The 20,717-nt window shown below is 37.1% G+C and overlaps 1 protein-coding gene across 2 annotated transcripts in view; it reads left to right on the top strand.

The window, feature by feature from the left end:
- Window positions 1-20,417, top strand: part of SCFD1 (sec1 family domain containing 1) — a 102,275-nt gene extending 81,858 nt beyond the window's left edge. For both annotated transcript variants that reach the window (XM_004617786.3, XM_055133041.1), the window contains 4 exons: window positions 7,612-7,645; window positions 8,959-9,024; window positions 16,514-16,582; window positions 20,181-20,417. In XM_004617786.3, coding sequence (XP_004617843.2) covers window positions 7,612-7,645; window positions 8,959-9,024; window positions 16,514-16,582; window positions 20,181-20,204 — 193 coding nt within the window. In that variant the 3' untranslated portion in view covers window positions 20,205-20,417. The remainder of the gene's footprint in view (window positions 1-7,611; window positions 7,646-8,958; window positions 9,025-16,513; window positions 16,583-20,180) is intronic.
- Window positions 20,418-20,717: the final 300 nt, after the last annotated feature.

The following is a 20,717-nucleotide window of genomic DNA, read 5'->3' as shown; positions in this document are numbered from 1 at the left end:
TAGTGTGAATGATATCTCATTGTTGTTTTGATTTGCATCTCCCAAATGATTAGTGATGTAGAGCTTTTTTTCATAAAATACGTATAATCTTACCCAAAGGCAATTACTATTAATAATATTTTAACATTTTGGTGCTCTTCCTAGCATGTACACACCAAAAAATATATTTAGGTTTTCTTTACTATAATGATGCCAATATTACAAACTATGTTATAGAGGGAGATTTTGATGTGGTGTGGTTTTTTTAATGAATAGTCACACGAGACCAAATAAAAAGATGCAAGCTTTAGTTGGATTCCAGTTGGTTTTGCTTTCTTTCATTGTGAGGGGGAGAACTTCTTAGAATGATTATCTCTAGTGCCAAAACTTGGCTGAAGCTATTATTTGCTTCTACCATCACTGTATTACTGTATCACTGTCATCCCGTTGTTCATCAATTTGCTTGAGTGGGCACCAATAATGTCTCCAAGTGAGACTTGTTGTTAATTTTTGTAGGTGACATACTATCCATTACCCACCGGAGATAGATTGCTTTCATGATATAAGAGGTTATTCTTTTTTCTGAACTTATCAGAACTACTGCCATAGTTACAAAAGAGTCTGCTGATATCTGCTACCAGTATCAGGAGAGAATTTGACAAAGAATATATTTCAGAAGGAAAGAAATGCGGAGTGCAACTAATAGACTTCTTCGGGGGTAATGAAAAAGTTTTGAAGTTGGTTGTGTGAAATGATTGTACCATTCTGTAAATATATTTTTTAATTGAAGTAATATTGCATTATATAACATAAGTTTTAGGCTGCATTGCTATAAATCAACATGCATTTATACTTCATCAAATTCACTATTAAAAATGCAATTATATCTTCGTTGTACAGTTGATCCCTTTCACCCAATTTACCCACCTTCCTTCTCTTTTCACTTTTATTAATTACTAATGAGTCTTACAGTCTTCTAGTCTAATCATTTATTTTTGTTTAGTTTAATTATTCATCTGGTTTATATGTCACTGAATGAAACATAGTGTTTGCCTTTCTCCCTCTTTATTTCTCTAAACAGCGTACTGCTAAATTCATTTATCTCAAAAACCCTCTTTTTAAAAAACTTAAATTATTTTCAGTCTTGGTTAATGTTTCAAATAAGCTTGGGGAGTTCATTTTCATGTCTGGGTGATGTTTCCATTCTTTTTGTTTGTTTTTTTGCGTCTTTTCCCCCTTTGTTTTGAACCAGGTGTTCTCAGGGCTTATTCCTGCCTCTACAGTCAGGGATCACTCCTGGTGAACTCAAGGGACCACATTGGGTGCCAGGGATCTGATAGGTCACATGCAAGGCAGAGGCCCTACCCACTGTACTATCACCCGAGCCCAAATCTATCCATTCTTTAATTTTTTTTCCTATTGATGTGTGGCTGTCTGTATCTCCCTTTTTGTCTGTTAACATTGCTTATTTTGCCATTGGCATTCAGGTACGCCAACACATCTCTTAAGACCAGTATTGAAAAACTTATCACCTGTCTTCTTTTCTGGGTATTGTGTGGCTTCAGATCTTACGTCCAAATATAATCTATTTGAATTACTTTTTGTGTGTTATGTAGCGCTTATTTTAATTCTTTCCTTGAGGCTGTCCACTTTTCCTAATACCACTTATTAAAGGGACCTTCCTCACTCTATTATACGCTCTTGGCTCTTTTGTAGTAAATAAGTTGTCCATATATGTGAGGTTTTATTGATCGCCTCTTATTTGTTTTGTTGATCTGTGGGCCTTTTTATTATATGCTATTTTACATATAACTACTCTATTGCATACTGTGCTGTTGTAATTATTAGTGCATTGTAGTATAGTTTTTTGGGGTGTTTTTTTTTTTTTTTTTTTTGCTTTTTGGGTCACACCCAGTGATGCACAGGGATTACTTCCTGGCTCATGCACTCAGGAATTACTCCTGGCAGTGTTTGGGGAACCATATGGGATGCTGGGAATCAAACCATGCAAGGCAAACAAACGCATGCAAGGCAAATGCCCTACCCACTCTGCTATCATTCCAGCCCCATGTAGTATAGTTTAAAATCAAGAAGGGTGATACTTTTACTGGTGGTTTTTATTCCTCAGTACTGTTTTTGCTTTTTGGGGTCTTTTATGGTTCCAAATTTTATGAGGTTTTGGTTTTTTTTTCTTTCTGAAAAATTCTGTTGAGATTTTGATAGGGATTGCACTGAGCATGTGTTTATATAATATAGCCTTTTAAATCAATTTTTTGGGGGAACACACACCCAGCTGCATGCTTAGGGAACGCTCTTGGCAGGACTCAGGGGACCAGATGGGGTGCCAGGGATCAAACCTGAGTCAGCCACATGCAAGGCAAGTACACTCTTAGCTGTACTAGCTTTCTAGCCTCCAGTCATGCTGATTTTTTTTTAAATCCATGACTAGGAAATACCTCATCTGCTTATAGTTTTCAGTGTTTAGGTCTTTAACTACTGTGCTTAAATCTATGTTTCATATGAAGTAAATGGAATTATTTTCCTTCTCTATTGTTTCTTGTTTTCATATATATATATATATATACACATATATGTGTATGTCATAGATTTTATAAATTTTATATGTGAACACTATAACTGTATTTCTAATAACTTTGTAACTAGAGTCTTAGAGACTTTTTATGTAGTTGCATATTATCCTCAAGTAGTGATGATTTTACTTCTTCCCAGTTTGTATAGCTTTTACATTCTTTCCTTTTATATATTTTGATGTTCCTACAAGTGGTGCATACATTCTAATACTTGTTATGTCTTCCTATTGTATTAACTTCTGTTATCACTATGTCCATCTTTGTATTTTATCTTTTGCTGTCTTTTTGAGTGGAAGTCTATTATAACTGTAGCAGCTCCCATTTAAAAAAAATTTAATTGAATATCTATGAGATAGACCATTACAAAGCTGTTCATTGGATTTCAGTCATACAATGAAATTGGATTTCAGTCATACAATGATCCAGCACTCATCCCTCCACCAGTGTACATTTCCTACCACCAATGTCCCCTGTTTCCCTACCACCATCCCCCAGCTACCCCCCCCCACAGGCCTCCCTCTGTGAGAGGCACTTTCCTTCTTGCTCTCTCTCTCCTTTTCCTTTTGTGCAGCTCCCATTTTAAAAATCTGTGTTGACTTCACCTCATTTCCCATTTATTTGTGTTAAGTTTTTATTTGTCTTTTATAGCTTAAATGAGTCTCTAATGACAGCCTTATAGTTAGGTTTTGCATTTTAATTCATCTACTCTTTGCCTTTCAATTAGTGACTTTAGTTCATTTACATTTAGTATGATTATCAATATATAAGAATCTGCTGGGGCTGGAACGATAGCACAGCGGGTAGGGCGTTTGCCTTGCACGCGACCGACCCGGGTTCGATTCCCAGCATCCCATATGGTCCCCTGAGCACCGCCAGGGATAATTCCTGAGTGCAGAGCCAGGAGTAACCCCTGTGCAGAGCCAGGTGTGACCCAAAAAGCCAAAAAAAAAAAAAAAAAAGAATCTGCTACTGCCATTTTATCTTCTGATTTGATTTTCTAGTTAAATTAATGAATTTTTTCATTATTAATAATATATTTTTATTATTATTATATATATTATATATTAAATATATATTAATATAAATTAAATATATATTTATATATTTATATAAAATATAATATATATTTTATATATTTATAATAAAATATAATATATTTTATTAATATAAAATAATAAATTAATGAAATTTTTTTTTGGTTTATATAGGTGAACTCTAGATAGATTAACTCTTATAAGGGAAGTCTAGTTTAATTAGACTAGTTTTTAATTTAACAACTTTTAATGTGTACTTTTAAGAGCACACTAGCTTGTATTTCTCTCTCATATCTGAGTCTTGCAGGACATTGTACTCAAAACCTTTAGTTTTCATTTTTCAGTATGTTGAATATGACATTCTATTTTCTCCTGGTGTATAGAATTTTTTAGAAGACTAATGAATGCTTGGTGGAAGTACCTTTATAAGTTATCTCCTTTTTCATCTTTACTTTCCTTTATTTGCTTGTTTGGGGGGCCACACCCAGTGGCACTCAGGGATTTTTCCTGGCGTTGTTTGGGGAACTTCATGTGCCACCAGGGATCAAACCCCCAGTCAGCTGCATGCCAGGCAAGAGCCTTACCTTCTGTACTATCTCTCTACAAACCCACCCCTGCCTTTCATTAATACTCATTATTTTCTCCTGGGTTCATAATAATTTCATTAATGTGTCCAGTGTAGATTCTTTCGCATTTTGGTAACTGGTGTTAATTTCACAACTTGGAAACTTTAGCTTTTCCTTTTTAAAAATAGCTCTCTGTTTTCTTCCCCCTTCCCTTCTGAGATACCCTTTAGCTTCAAGTAGCTTATGATGGAATAAAATAGTTCTCATAGTTCTTCACTATTATTTCATTTTCCTCATTTCTTTCACCTGGGCCACTTCTAGGTTTCTGTCCTGAAGTCATTGATTTGATCTTTTATTTAGTCTGTTCTTTTTCCACGATTTTCAGTAGTATTTTGAACCCATTTATTGATTTCTTCATTAATCTGATATTTTATTCTTTAAATCTTTGGTTTCTACCTTTTGCTTATTATAGTTCTGAGCTTTTTAATTTGCTTTTCTGAGTATTCTTGAATTTCCCGTATTCAATTGTTTTGAGGGGCCAGAGTAATAGTACAGTGAGTAAGGTGTTTGCCTTGCACATGGCCAACAGGTTTGATTACTGGCATCCCATATGGTGCCCAGAGCACTGCCAGGAGTAATTACTGAGTGCAGAACCCCTGGGGTTCATACATTCAGGTGTGACCCAAAAAGCACCTCCTGCAAAAAAATTCAGTTGTTTTGAGAATTGATTTTCTAGGTGTTCTTATATATCTATCTGAGTTTTTTCATGTTTTTGTGTGTTTAGGGGAGGCTTGAGACCACATCAGGAGATATGCAGAGCCACTCCTGAGTTGTTTGTTTGTTGTCTAGGCAAAGCTCAGAGCTACCCAATCCTATATTCTGTTTTGATCTTTGTGTGAATGAGAGCTCGATATAACTTTCCAAGTCTTAGAGGCTGGGTTCTGGGGAGTTCTTTTATTGTGATGCTGTCCTGTTAAATTTCCCTGTTTTTTTTTTTTCTTGCTGTTGTTAGCCACTGATGGCCAAACTGCTTGTCTTTCACTTTTCCAGCAGGTGGCACTGTGGCTCCATTTTTGTCTTGGGGGTGTTTGTGGGGGGCTTCCAGCTGGCTTCTGTATTCAATCATTAGTAAAATCTGCATCAGCAGGGTGGGAAATCACAGAGGGAATAGTCACTGTCAAGAATGAGCTGGTTCCCAGCATCCCATATGGTCTCCTGACCACTGCCAGGGGTAATTCCTGAGCACAGAGCCAGCAGTAACCCCTGTGCATCGCCAGGTGTGACCCAAAAAGAGAAAAAAAAAAAAAAGAATGAGCTGGGAGATATCTCAGAAGTTAAAGCACATGCCTGGCATGCACCAGGCCCCAAGTTTGCTCTCTTGGCACCACATTACCAGGGGGTGGTCTCTGTCCCCCTCCCTCAAAAAAAAAATTTATAAATTTATATATATATATATATATATATGTATATATATAAAGTGTTGGGGCAGAGAGAATGGATAATTGGTTCCAGCGTGCGGCACTGATGACATCCCTCTTATCCAGAGTTTCCAGTTGGAGTCTGCTGTCAGCACTTTCCAGGGTAGGTCCCCAGGGATGAGGGGGAGCACGCAGTATCTGCCTTGCTCTGTTGCTATCAGAGACCAGCTTTAGTGGACCATTTCAGCTCCTCTCTTACGGGCTTCACCAGGGCAGGTGCATATGCCTCACACCATCTGCTCTTCCCTTTGCAGTGCCCTTGACAACCACAAGCCCTGCTCTCTGTCCTCGCCATACCACCACCTCCCTCACTATGTGCATTTCCTATGTTGCCTCCAGCAGCACAGTTTGTGAGATAAACAGGGTGTGTCAGTCTCAGAACCAAGTATGGGGCTCACTTTCCTATCTTTCATCTTTGTTCTACTCCCAAACCCAGCAGTGTGCTCTTAAAAAGTGGTTTTACAGGACTTTTTAAAAGTGGTTTTACAGATTTTTTGATATTCTCCAGCAAACTTTTGGGCTCTTTTTTATGTAGCAGTTAGATACATTTTGCTTCGAAACTTATTGGGAAACCTTTAATCCTGCCTGTGATTAAATCCTAACAGTGCAAACCTTCAGTGACCTGCCCGCATGGTCTTGAATATAAACATTGATTAGAGAGCACTTACAGTGTCATTTCTAGTAGGTGCAGCCTTCTAAGCTATCCTCATCACAATTAGATCTTGTTTATTATTAACTATTAGTAATACTGTGCTGTGAAGACTTACCTCTCCTTATCCCATGTCTCCTCTTTTTTTTTTGTTTTGTAGTTGAGTTTACACAATTAACAGTAGTACAGAGGTTCGTGCTTTTGATATAACAAGTTTTGTTACTGTACCTCCATCATGATCAGCGTACCAGATCACCACTGTTCCTGTGCTTCTGTTTTCTTTAAATTTATGATTTTATTATGATAGCATTAATATTATTGCTAAATATTTACAGTGTTGCTTCACCATGCCCACCACTCATATCTACTCTTAAAGAAATCTAAACACTGATGAGGTGTTTCAGTCAGATAATTCTCTGTCCCCGTCTACACAACAGTCTAATAGTGCTCTCAGTAGAGGGCCACAGTCAGAAAAAGGTTGAGAAAGACTAGTTTAACACACCATGGAAATGAGAAAACCATGAAACCTGCCTCTGATTAAGTTGGGGTTTACCCTTCTTGGTTGAAATTTTCAGAATTTACTTGAAAAAAAAGTTAAGGTATCTTTATATAGCCTATTATATATAATAAGACTCAAAAGCTTTGAAAACATCTTTATTAATGATTTCTTAACTACTATTCACCTTTTTCTTCTCTGAGTTGTTATTCTTCCCATACATTGTTTATATGACTTGTTCACAAACGCTAATATCCACAACCTGGTTACATTGATTGTAGTGTACATTGAATTTGGCCACTCTTACACGTTATCAATTCACCTTATCCCCAGAATACCATTGCTCCTGAAAGCTGCTGCTCAGTTTTCCCTTCTCTTTCAATCTTTTTGAAGAATATTGTTTTAAAGTCAAAATTTGTCCCATTTTCGGGGGCTGGAGCAATAGCACGGCGGGTGGGGCGTTTGCCTTGCATGTGGCCAACCCGGGTTTGATTCCCAGCATCCCATATGGTCCCCTGAGCACCGCCAGGGGTAATTCCTGAGTGCAGAGCCAGGAGTAACCCCTGTGCATCGCTGGGTGTGACCCAAAAAGCAAAAAAAAAAAAAAAAATTGTCCCATTTTCTTTCAAATATTGAAATATGCATTACTAGCTGCTTTTTTCCATATCCCAATTCACTATCTGGCCATGCAGAAACTAAAGGACCATCCCCAAGGAGGAAGAATTGAAATTGTGTGTTTTTTTTTCATATTCCAAGCGTGTTATATCCATGCAAAAAGCCATGGGTGAAATTTTCAATATCATTTCTCTTTGTTACAGCTCAGTTCCAAGGAACAAAAACCCATTCCAAGAGGTAAGCTCCATAATTAACTGCCTTTCAAAAGGGGGAAAAAATTATGAAAGCAGGCAGTGTTAAAGAATATCTTTGACTTAAACATATGTATCTTATACATCCTTATTGTGTTATAATCCTAATAAATATAATTCTCTGAGCTCTGAATTCTTTTAAATAATATTAGCTACTATATTTTCATGATTTGTGAAGCTGCTTTTTAGAATTCCTTATGCTTATTAATAACTGACACATAATTCACAACAAAAAAAATACCGAAGATTGCTGTGAATGTTTGGTAAAGGTAATGATTTTTCTTTTGAAAAACAAAAAACTTTTTAGTGAAAATAGAGTATACAAGCAGAATGGGAGACCAACACCCAAGAGTAGTAGAAATAAGAACCAGGAGGTCTGCCCCAGAGTTTGGAAACTGGCCTCACATGCTGAGGGAAAAGGCAGCTGAGATAGAAAAGGGAACACCAAGTAGAGGATGTTGGGGGGACCCACTTGGGTTGAAAGCTGCGTGCCAAAAGTAGACTATAGCCCAAACATGATGGCCACTCAATACCTCTATTGCAAACTACAACATCCAACAGGAGAGAGAACAAAAGGGAATGCCCTGCCACAGAGGCAGGGTGGGGTGGTGGGGGCCGGGTGGGGGTGGTGGGAGGGATACTGGGAACATTGGTGGAGGAGAATGGGCACTGGTGGAGGAATGTAAACGAAATGCAAACATGAAAGTTCGTATGTTTGTAACTGTACCTCACGGTGATTCGCTAATATAAATTTTTTTTTTAAATAGAGTATACATTAGCAATGGTAACGTGAAAATCAGAAATGTATTAGAAAAAGCTCTTTGGATGTATTTGCTGTTATTTGATCAGATGTATTTTCCTCTGACTTGCTGCCAAACAATCTCTATTTCATTTTTTCACTCATTCACTGCCACTGTTGCTGTCATCCCGTTGCTCATCGATTCGCTCAAGCGGGCACCAGTAACGTCTCCATTGTGAGACTTGCTGTTACTGTTTTTGGCATATCGAATATGGCAGAGCTTGCCAGGCTCTGCCGTGGGGGCGACATACTCTCGGTAGCTTGCCGGGCTGTCCGAGAGGGGGCGGAGTTTCACTCAGTAGACATTAGAAATATTTTTAATTCATAGAATTCATCTTCTTGAATATTATAATACTGGTGGTTTCGTTTGGCAGTGTCGGGATTCAATCCCAGGGTGAGGCATATTGTAATGTGTGAGGCATATTGCTCTGTTGCTCCATCCAAAAATGCTATTGTAACAATAACTTTCAACTATTTCATTTGTTCTTTTGCACATTTAGGCAATCGTTTTTGTAGTGGGAGGAGGCAATTACATTGAATATCAAAATCTCGTTGACTACATAAAGGTACATTTTGGCCTTTTTATTGTTTTCTCATTTTGATGCTTCATAGTTCTTTTATGTTTTAAAATATTAGCACTCACTCTGATGACTACTCTGATTCTTACATATAACCCCTTTGTTAGAGGTTGTTTGAAAAATTCCATGTGTCAGGGGAAATGCTCATATGTTCATTGCTTTCATATTCTTATTACATTAGTTTCTGGCCTAAAATAGTACGTATTGTATCTTACTGATACACTGCGCTCTACAGCTCTCAGTCGTAATTTGCAACTATCTGTCTTAATTTGACTTTAACTGTTTAGAAATGTCAGGTAAGCTCATCCAAAAGAGTTTCCTTTTGCAAACTAAGTTGCCAAATTTATTTTCCTGAATAGGTACTTTTCTCTCATCCTAGTGACTTAACACACAAACCACTGGTGGCTTACATTAATTAACACAAATTGCAGCACAGGCACCAACCTGTTAAATCAGCAGCATGTAACAAACTCAGAATGTTAGCTTTTTTTCATCAAATAGAGGTAGAAAATTAGAAACGGAGTACTATTCAGAGCTGGCAGCAGCAGGGAGCAACAGACAACTAAGGAATAGGTATAACTTGGAGAGTGAAAACAGCATGTTTAATATAGGGGTATAAGAATTAGTGTTAGAATAGGATTTTGCCATCTTCATTATTCAGTGAACATTAAATAATAATCATTTCTGGGACTGGAGAGATAGTCTAAGTATTAAGGCACATGCTTTGCCTGTAGCAGTTCAAACCCCAGGACACCGCTGGGGTAGCACCTCAGACCAGCACCTCAGGGCCCAAGCAGCACTATATCCTCAGACACTGTAACTCCCAGTCTAGTTAGCTGGGAATCACTGGAGGGCCTTCTGTGCAACCTCCCAAAACATCATTTCTAATGTAAGACTTTATTAAGTTTTTGGTATATTAGTAAGGAAAAAGAAAAACGGCAGATCACACAGAACTTCGAAACCCTCAAGCATCCTTTCTCAGTGGTACATGGCAGTTTTCTTACCTTTGAAGTGTGAGCCAGCAAGATGTATGTAAGATTCCTTGGTCTCAGGAGAGCATCTGTCTTATACAAAGAAGGGTTTTTTTGTTCCCCTCTCTGATCATAGAATCAGACTGCACCACTGGCTCAAAAGCAGTAAGCAGCAGACATAATAAAAACCAGGTGCGAACCATCTGGCTCTATAGTTTCATTAAATAATAATCTAGTGCAAGTTGCCCCCTAATCTGCCAATGGCCCTTACATAGGCTGTTAATTAAACACTAGTTAGTCTCTGTCAATTATTTTTGACCAGGGATCAACAGTATGACTTATCCTGGAGTTACAGGGATAAACACAGACTTGCAGCAAAGCAGTTTAAATTTATCCTGTACTTACACATTCCCTCAAAAAAATCCTCATCCTGGTTAAGCTTTTCTTAGTTATGTTTTTTACATTTATAGAACAGACAAACAAGAATAAGTGCCAAAATACTAATCATTTAAGTATAATGACCAAGGTGTAGATAAGATTTTATTTTTCCCCCTCCCACTCCCTCTGTGTTCATTTTTGCCATGTCCAGAGGCCACATGCTTTGCTGCAGTGTGCCAGAGATCCTCATGACAGTGCCTCCAGAATTGCACTGGGCCATACATATGGGGAGGGAGGGTGCCAGGAATCAAACTTGTGACCTCACACTGACCTGCAAAACAGGCACTCACTCTGCCAGTGAGTCACACCCCCAGGCCCTGCAGATTTGTGCAGTTTAACTACTCCTATCCCCATTTCTACTATATAAACTTTAAGTTTTTGAGACTTAATTGATTCAGTATAATTAAATCTAGTTCTTTATCTGATTATTCACTTCTATCAGGAGTTTGATGATATAAGCTTGAGTTATCCTTTACTGGGTTTTCAGAATATTTACCTTATTGCCATCAGCCACAAAAGCATATGTATACACAATAGGGCACATCCAGGCAATTTTCTTAACAAACGAGCACTTAGGCTAATTGTGGTCTGTTGCCCTAGAGTTGAGTGAATTTGTTTGCATGTAGTTGGTCAGCAACCTTTTCCTTGGCAAATGTTCTAAAACAGTATTTCTCAACCAGGGCCATATGGAGCCACAGGTGGAAAAAGGTTAAGAAAAACTGTCCTGGAATATATAAAACCTGTAAACTGAGGCCCTGTAAAAAAAAGAAAAAAAAATTTTTTTTTTTTTAAAGCACTGGAATTGTGTTTATCCCAAGATGTTATTACACCATTGAGACTTAACCACTTGGGTTACTGCAGTTTCAATCCTCCTTAAACCTCCTGGATACTCATCTTGTATATCTTCAGCTTCAGGTAAAGGAGGCAGCTTCTTCAGGCCATGTGGAATCTGTAGTGAGCCTTTTAAAAAGAATCAAAATAGGTCTGGAGCAATAGTACAGTGGGTAGAGCGTTTGCCTTGCATGCAACTAACCCAGGTTCCATCTCCGGCATCCCATATTGTTCCCCAAGTACCACCAGGAGTGATTTCTGAGTGCAGAGCCAGAAGTAACCCCTGAGCATTGCCTGGTGTGACCCAAAAAGCAAAAAAAAAAAAAAAAAAAAAAAGCCAAAATAATGTTAACTTTTCTTTTTTTTAATTCACCTGTTGCCCCCCTCAAGACTTTCTCTTTCCAGTCGTCTCTAACTTTCCCCTTTTTCCTGGTCCAAAAGACCACCAGCTTGTGCAAGAACACTGATCCATTGAGCTGGCAGCAGCATGAGACTGGCCGGTACATAGGAAGCAGGGCTAGGTACATGCGGGCTTGCCTACTAGATAGAAAAGGTACAGCAATCATTAATCCTTATCCTGGATTAATCCTATCCTGGATAAGAAGACAGAGGCAGTTTCATTCTTTCCCTAGATCATTAGGTTTAGATTGGTAGTATGTTTGTATTTGATCCTTCATAACTTGTAAATGAAATTCTTCTGTGTTACAAGATCAGGCATTTGAAACCCTCCTCTATTTTTCCTGTATTTCAACAGTCTTTACCTTTGATTCCCCTTCTGGTTCCTTACCAATACATTAGGTTACTCTTTCTGAGTCTGATTAGAGATTTGCCCAGTTTACACTGCTTTGTGTTCAGTAATGTATGTGATAAGCTAGTCAGACAGGGTGTTTTTAGCACACTGTTGAACTACACCCACAACAAAACACATTTCTTTTTCAATACATAAAAAGGAATCCGAATTGAGACTCTGGTGACCTCTAATAGTTTTAAAGACAGTTGCTTTAGTTGCCCAGTATAAAATCTCTAAACCCCAAAGAATAAGTTTCATTCTTTTTTATAGGCTATCCAAGTTTTTCCAGTACCTTTTTTGTTTTCTGGATTAGACCCAGAATACATACTGTGTACCTGGAATCCTAGTACTAAGGGTAATAGGCCAGCATAGTTCTGTGCAAATGTGTGTTTTCATTTTTATTAGATATATGCTTAGAAGCAGAATTGGCAGATCATAGTAACTATATTTAACCATTTGAAGAACTGTCAGACTGTTTCCCAGAGTAGTAGCACTATTTTACATTCCAGTCAGCAGTGTATGAGGTTTCTGATTTCTTCATTCCTATCCTAGGGGGTACGAAGTGCATACTGTGGTTTTGATTTGCATTTTTCTGATGTCTTATGAAGCCAAACATCTTTTCATTATCTCGATTGAATTTCCTTATCAGAGAAATGATTTGGAAATACTTTCTCCAATTTTGTCCTTTCACCCGATAATTGACCTTTATACATTTTTCTGCTTTAATGAAACCCAATTTATTTCTTTTTCTCTTGTGATTCATGATTTTTTTTGTTATATATAAAGATCCTTTGCCAAATTCAAAGTCCTGAATATATAGCCCATTTTTCTAACTTGTAGTTTTGGTTCTTAGATTAAAAGCAAAACCATCTTGGGGCCGGAGCAATAGCACAGCAGGTAGGGCATTTGCCTTGCATGCAGCCGACCCGGGTTTGATCCCTGGCATCCCATATGGTCCCCCAAGTACCACCAGGAGTGATTCCTGAGTGCATGAGCCAGGAGTAACCCCTGAGCATTGCTGGGTGTGACCCAAAAAGCAAAAAAAAAAAAAAAGCAAAACCATCTTGTTAGTCTGTATATATAGAATAATAGAAGGTCTAATTTGTTTCTTTTTCATAAGTTATCCATGTTTTTCAGTGCTATTTATCGAGTAAATAGGGTTTTTTTTTCCACTGAATGATCTGGACAGCCTTGTTGATAATCAATTTAACATATATGTGTGGGCTCTGTACTCTAATTTTGATTGATCCAAAGGTCTGTCTTAGAGCTAGTACTAAATTATGTTCTTTGTAGTAAGTTTTGAAATCAGTACCATTGGCCCTCCTGCTTTACCCTTCTTAAGATTATTTTGCCTTTTTTGGGTCCTTTATGAACGATTCCATAGGAATTTTACAATCAGTTCATAAGTTTCTACATAGATGTCATCTGTGTACCAATAAGGTTAGTGTTGAATCTGTAGATCAGTTTGGTGGGCATTTCCTTTTAGCAAAAGTTTTAAATCTTCTGATCCATGACAGTGGAGTATTTTTTCATTCATTTCATTTGTTCGGATCTTTGAGTTATTTCAAGCTTTCAAAGTCTAAGTTTTGCACCTTGTTTATTAAAAGTTTTCCAATGTATTTATGTTTATAGAGAATAGAATTATTTTCTTAGTTTGGAATCAGATTTTTTAATTGTCTATTGCAGTGTCATACTATTTAGGAATAGATTTCATTTTACTTCTTCCTTAACCTATTTGAAATGTCTTTCCTTTTTTATTTCTATTTTTAACTTTTCTAATCACCCTGACTAGAACCTCCAATAAACTACTAAAGAGCAGACATTCTGATCAGAGGGCGGGGGGATGTGGGGAGGCTCGCGTGGGGACCTATCATCATTAAGAATGATGTTAGATAATAAGTTTTTCTGAGAATTTTTTTTTTTTCAGAACAATTTTTTGAAGCTACCCACTTTATCCTGAGAGGCTTTTAAAATCCTTTTTAGTATCATGGCTTAGTGTCATTCTAGAGGAATCAAGCATGGGTCTGTGACAGAGCAGCCTCCCCTAAGACATTAGAAAAAAAACACATTAGTCCAGCCTTACAAAAATTTATAGCTATCCCTATAAGAAGAGCTTCTTACTAAAAATTTATTACAATGCTTTGATTTATACTAGTCATTACAAAATGAGAAATCCAAAGGAAATGTAGTTATTGATGACAACCTAACATAAAACGTCATTTTTTTAAACGTGTTTCCCTCCTTCCCTTTGTTTTTGAGATGGCTGAGGTCATACATACTTGGTTCTGGTGCTTACCCTGGGCCCGGCACTGCAGGTGCCTAACAGAATGCCTTATGCTTGTAAGGCAGGAGCTTTTGACACTGACCTGTGACCAGACATCATAACTTCTTTTTTTTGTGATTCTGCTATATTTGATAATACAGTGACCAACTATACATTGATAGTACACATTGGGAATTTGACTTAAAGCACTAGATCTAGTTATTACAGTAAGTCAAGGTATGAACACTTTTCATATAGTTCATTCTTTGTGGGAAAAAATATATACACAGTCTGTACAATTGGGGAAAAATAAGGCTGCATGGATAGCCCCATAAAATAAAAAAGGTTGCACTGTGAAATAATAACAGGCTCCAGTGCTAAAAATGAAGCACTGGGTGATAAAAAAGATTAGTATTTTAGTGTTTTTGTGTTCTGAAAGTGCTTCCTAAGAAGAATGTTGAGTTATTAAAACCAGGAAACTTAATCAGGGTAGGGAGGGATAGCAGGGGCAATATATAAGTACAATATATAAATACAAAATATGTAAGTACAAAATTAATCCTAGTTAGTCATTATCGTTGGCCTACACTAGGGGGCAACCCATACCAGCTTGTCAACATTATTTCACGGGCTAGGTCAAGTTTGAAGGCTGGCACTTGTTTTCTGTCATGTGGCTTGATGATAATCACCACAGAGACACCAAAAAATCTCTTTGAAAAAAACGAGCTCTCCTCAGAGCACGGTGTCTCCATTGTAGCTTGGAAGTTCTTAGTTGGAAATAAGATGTCCTGTGCCACTGCTGTCAGATCTGAGAAACTGTGCCCAGATATATTGTCCCCCTCTAAAACTATCCTGCACAGTCCTAAGATACCTAATTACAGGCATACCTGATTTTACTACATTTCACAGATTCTGTGCTTTTTATAAAGTAGAGGTTTGTAGCAAGCAATCTTATTGGCAAACTATTTTTTAACATTAAGGAATGTAATAAAGCCACAGGTATTTCAGAGTTATTTTCTAGACATGTACATTTTTTTAAGACAATGCTATCACATTCTCAAGAGACTATAATAGTAATCAAGTTTTGTATGTGCTTAGAAACAAACCTACAATATCTCCAGTTTATGTTTGTATATGACCTTCTGTAATTGCTACACTTACATTTAGAAAAAATGGGAATGAGGTGTGACTGTTCTCAGAGCTGGTTTGCTAAGGACATATTTTAGCCAGTGATGTTTTATCAGCTTGTATATCACAGAGAAATGTTCTTATATTACAAAATCATAATTTCTTTGTTCTGGATTAGACTTTTGATTACTAAAATGTTTTATGAATTTGCCTTCAAGTTCATAAAACATTCATGTAGTTTTTTGGGGTTTGTTTTTTTTTTTTTTTTTTTTGGCTTTTTGGGTCACACCCAGTGTTGCACAGGAGTTACTCCTGGCTCATGCACTCAGGAATTACTCCTGGCGATGCTCAGAGGACCATATGGGATGCTGGGAATCGAACCCAGGTCGGCCATGTACAAGGCAAATGCCCTACCCGTTGTGCTATTGCTCCAGCCTCACATGTAGAAATTTTTTATCAAAATTCTCCAGTAGAAAACTTGACTGTGTTACTGGATTCCCACCTAAGAATGAAAGTCACAATAAATTATAAAATGCAATGAGATCTATTAACAAGTAGCAGACAAATAATGAATTGCTCATTGAGAATTAAAAGATGGTTCAGGCTACTTGTACCATTTCCTAACATAATAAAAACACTAAGAATGTTTTTTCAAGAAGTATTCTGTGGCTAGAGAAATAATACAGTGAATAAGGTATAAAGTGAAGCCAATCAGGGTTCCATCCCTGGCACCTAAAATTTTTCCCCTGAGAACTGCCACCAGGTGTGGCCCCAAAAATGAAATTTTTAAGGTATCTTACATTGGAAGAATGTTGACATATAATTCTGTAGATAACTGTGAATATGATAGTCATAAGATTTCATCTAGTTTCCATATAAATGACACTAGAGGTCCCATAAAAATTATACCATGCCAGTTTCATCATTTTATTCTCTGAAATTTGAGGTTCGATATGGGCAGTAAATTCACATACTACCAAAACAACTTTCAGAACAAAACTTACTTACTTGGAAAACTGAAGCTATTACTTATATCTGAATTCTTGGTTTTTATAGGGAAAACAAGGCAAACACATTTTATATGGCTGCAGTGAACTTTTTAATGCTACACAGTTTATTAAACAGGTAAAGCATACTTTTTTATTTTGTTTTTGTTATAAAACTGATAAGTGGTATTTTCTATTATGGAAAGTTAAATTTGGAAAGTATTCAGTTGTAAGTACTCAGGAAAACAAATTTAGCATTTCTTTATATGACTTTGCCAAGCATATCACAAATTGAGCCTGAAAATTTAAGTAACTTTCTTGAGTAAACATTTGTTCAGTTGATTCTGTGGAGTCACATTTACCTTGAAAATGAATGACACGTGAAGTCAAGAATGGCCTATGCTCAGGAACTACTTATTGATGTGGGGGGGCCACACCTTATGGATACACCAATAACATGGATTCTACAACAGAAGAATAACTAAAAACATAACCTGGGATAACAGTTGGTTTCCTTTAGTGAACTTAAGAGAAAATGTGAATACTCTTAATGACCTGGGCTTTAAAATTCAACTATAGACTTCTTTCCCAAAAGAAACAACTAACGGTAAACCACAGGACAGGAAACAGTACCCTGCAGCTTGGAGTGAGCCTGGGGTGCCCTGGAATAAGGAGGACACACAGCAAATCACAGCTTTACTGAACAAAAGGTGAATGCAAGAAAAGGTGTGGAAGGGCCCGCCTTCGATGCCGCGGAGCCTGTGTCAAGAAGGGCTCCTTCTCCATGGAGGATCTCAGAGAGGAGATCTGTATCCGTGCCACCTGCAGGAACTGTAGCTCAGCTCTGCCTTGATGATGCTGCTTTCTGTTTCATTGTAAGCCAGTTAAGTTTAAAGTAGCACAAAAATTGGGGGACCAGGGAATTTGGACCGCACCAGTGGTGCCAGAGATCAATCACCTTCAAGGCAAGTGCCCTCACCCCTGCACTATTTCTTCAGCCCCCAGACAAAAATTGTTAACACATGGCAATGTGAGAACTCAAGGGAATAGAACATCAAAGAAGCGACAAGCTCTCTAGAATTCAACCTCAAAAACAGGGAAGTTTATATCTCCCTGTCATAGAGTTCAACGTTGCAATATTAAAGAAGCTCTTTTAAAGAGTGAAGAAAACTGAGTCACCTTCAGGTGACAGGAGATATATGAGCGCAGAAATAAATGAAGGGCCAAAATAGAAATTGAAGCTTTAAGAAGTTAACAGATGCAGGATGTAAAGAGCTCAATAAATAAGGTCAAGAGCACTAGAGAATGTTTGAAACAGAATAAATCAAATGGAGCTTCAAGCAGTGAGCTTGAAGATAGTAATCTACAAGGGCTATAGCACTTGCCTAGGCATATAGCTGAGCCTGGAGTGATTCCATGAGCCCCTAAAACAAAAGGATTCCAGTGAAAGGAGAGAGAAATTACAGGGAAAAGAAACTATCCAACTCCATCAGAAAAGCAATATTAGCATAATGGATATCCCAGAAGAGAGAGAAGGGAACAGATAGTTTATTCAAAGAAATAGTGGAAAATTTCCCAAACCTAGGAAAGGAACTAAATTTAAAAGTCCAGGAATACCAAGACACATGCTGATGAAACTTCAGAAGAACTTGAGACAATATTGAGGATGACTAGAGGAGGGAAAGGTAACAAATAAAAGTAGTTCCAGTTCCACTAGGTTTCATTTGTACATCTCAGCAGAACCTCTATAGGCTAGGAGAGAATAAAATGACATTCAAAATACTAGGTAGAAAATATCAACCATGAATATTATCTTCTGCAATACTCTGTAATATGTTGGAAAAATAAAGGCTTTCAGACAAACAAAAGCAAACACTAGACCTCCCTTAGAAGAAATGCTGAAAGGAGTTCTATTTATATTGAAAGAAATTCCACTAAAAAATTGTGCATGAAAGCCAGAACACGAAACAGCTGTAGCAAGCCTCATATCAACAGTAACCCTTCATGTAAGTAAGCTGAACATACCATTAAAAAAAATGTAGTTTGTGGAGAGATGGATAGAGTAAAAGTATAAGCCAACTCATTTAAGCTATCAAGATAAGCAAACCTAAAGTGAAGTGGATGGAAAATACTTTAAGTCAATGGAAAATTTTATTTTTTCCATTCACTTCCCTTTGTTGAAAGACTAGATATTGAATGCTTGAGTTGCTGTACCTGATGGTGGGGTCACACTTTGTTTTGGTGCTCACACACAGTTGCAGTGTTTCAGAGATCTCTGGAACTATACTCTGCATACGTAGTACTGGGGATTGAACTTGTGTCCTCAGCCTTGAAAGTCAAGATGCCCTAATATTGAGCTATCCACATTGCCCTCTAACGAAAAAAAAAAAATACATATATTTAATAAATAGTTTTAAATAAATAATTTAGTGGTGAGATATTTAAATTTCATAGGACTTCTGGGACCTGTTGCAAGAGGTGATTACTATAAGATTAATGAAAAAATTTAAAAGGAAGACTCACTATAGTTAAGAGACAAAGATGGGGGCTGGAGTGATAGCACAGTGGGTAGGGCGTTTGCCTTGCACGCAGCCGACCCGGGTTCGAATCCCAGCATCCCATATGGTCCCCTGAGCACTGCCAGGAGTAATTCCTGAGTGTAGAACCAGGAGTAACCCCTGTGCATCGCCGGGTGTGACCCAAAAAAAGAAAAAAAAAAGAGACAAAGATGGAGATTATATATAATAATATATATATAAGTAGATCTAGTCAAAAAAAAAAAAAGCACTTTGTAGAATGTATGCTCTTACAGGGCTCCAAAATAAAGCAAATATTAACAAGCCTAAAAAGAGTCATTGACAGCAACATAGTATAGTAAGGGATTTTAGCATCTTAAGCAGTGGAACAAAAGGTCAGACAGAAAATCATCAAGGCCCTCCTTGATATGAGAGAGAGAGAGAGAGAGAGAGAGAGAGAAAATACAGTAAGTAGGGTGCTTGCCTTGCACACAATCAATCCTCGGCATCCCATATGGTTCCCCAAGTGATCCCAAATATGGGTCATTCCACCACCACCACCAAAAAAAATCAACAAGGACACAAAATTTTTATAGATACCAACAAAACCTTTCTCCCCAAAAAACAAAATATGCAGTCTTCTCAAGTGTTTATTGAAGTCTCAAGGATAAAACCATATGTTGGGACTCAAAATAAGCCTAAATAAGTCTATAAAGATTGAAATCAAGCCCTGCCCCCGAAATTAGGATAAAATCACAAAATTTGAAGACAACTCATGTCATGATGGAACATGTATTGTGTCAGAGAAGAAAACAGATACCTCCAGATGAATGAAGACATCACTTACCAAAGACAGTGAAATGCAAAAAATTCATACTAAAAGGAAATAACCTAAATTCCTACCAACTGACAATATGTGGTATACAGCCGTAACTATTCAGCTTTAATGAAAGGTGAGATCCTGCCACTTACAACAGGATAGATGGACCTAAAAGGTATCATACATAGAATAAGCCAGGTGGAGAAAGACAACACTATATTTATAAAAAAACATTTGTAATATTCAAGTTAGTATTAAACATCAAATAAAAATATTTTATTCTGGGAATGTAATAAACAAAATGGGCTTAAATTTTATCACTGATACACGATGCACTTCTGAGATGTTTATAAATACATTTAAAAGGGTTTTTTGTGACTAACTGTTTTGTTTTGTTTCAGCTGTCACAACTTGGACAGAAATAATACATACAAAAGAACCTTAATGTGAGAATCTACTTGGAACTTGGATAAATGTAAAAAGAAATGTCAAAAGAGCCAGATGTTTCCTTCTCCATATCATTGTCCTAATAGTAAAACTTAGTTATTTGTTAATTTTTAAGGAAATTCTATACTTAATATAATGTGTACCGATTAAGAGAATAAAGAATTTCGGAAATAAATTTTTAACATTGTGTACATACTCTCTCCTGTTGTTTGACAAAGTGCTTTGAAGAAAAGGAAACTTTTATCAGAATATAACATTAAAATTGTATAGTACCTAATCTCATAATTATAACTTATTAAAGTTTTTATAAATGAAAGATAATAATGTAAAAATATTATTTAGTTCATGAATCTCCTACTTCAACACATTTTAATTACAAAATTTCCATGCTACACTTCATGATTTGTTGATTCTTCATGTTGCCTATAGATTTCAAGTGGAGGTTTTATTTTGCATGGGCCACCCACAACAGTATTTGGAGACAGGCGGTG

This window comes from Sorex araneus, chromosome 3 (assembly GCF_027595985.1).
Source record: "Sorex araneus isolate mSorAra2 chromosome 3, mSorAra2.pri, whole genome shotgun sequence".
Classification (NCBI taxonomy): Eukaryota; Metazoa; Chordata; class Mammalia; order Eulipotyphla; family Soricidae; genus Sorex; species Sorex araneus.
Note: the sequence above shows the minus strand (reverse complement) of the source record. Positions and strands in the feature narration are given on the sequence as shown.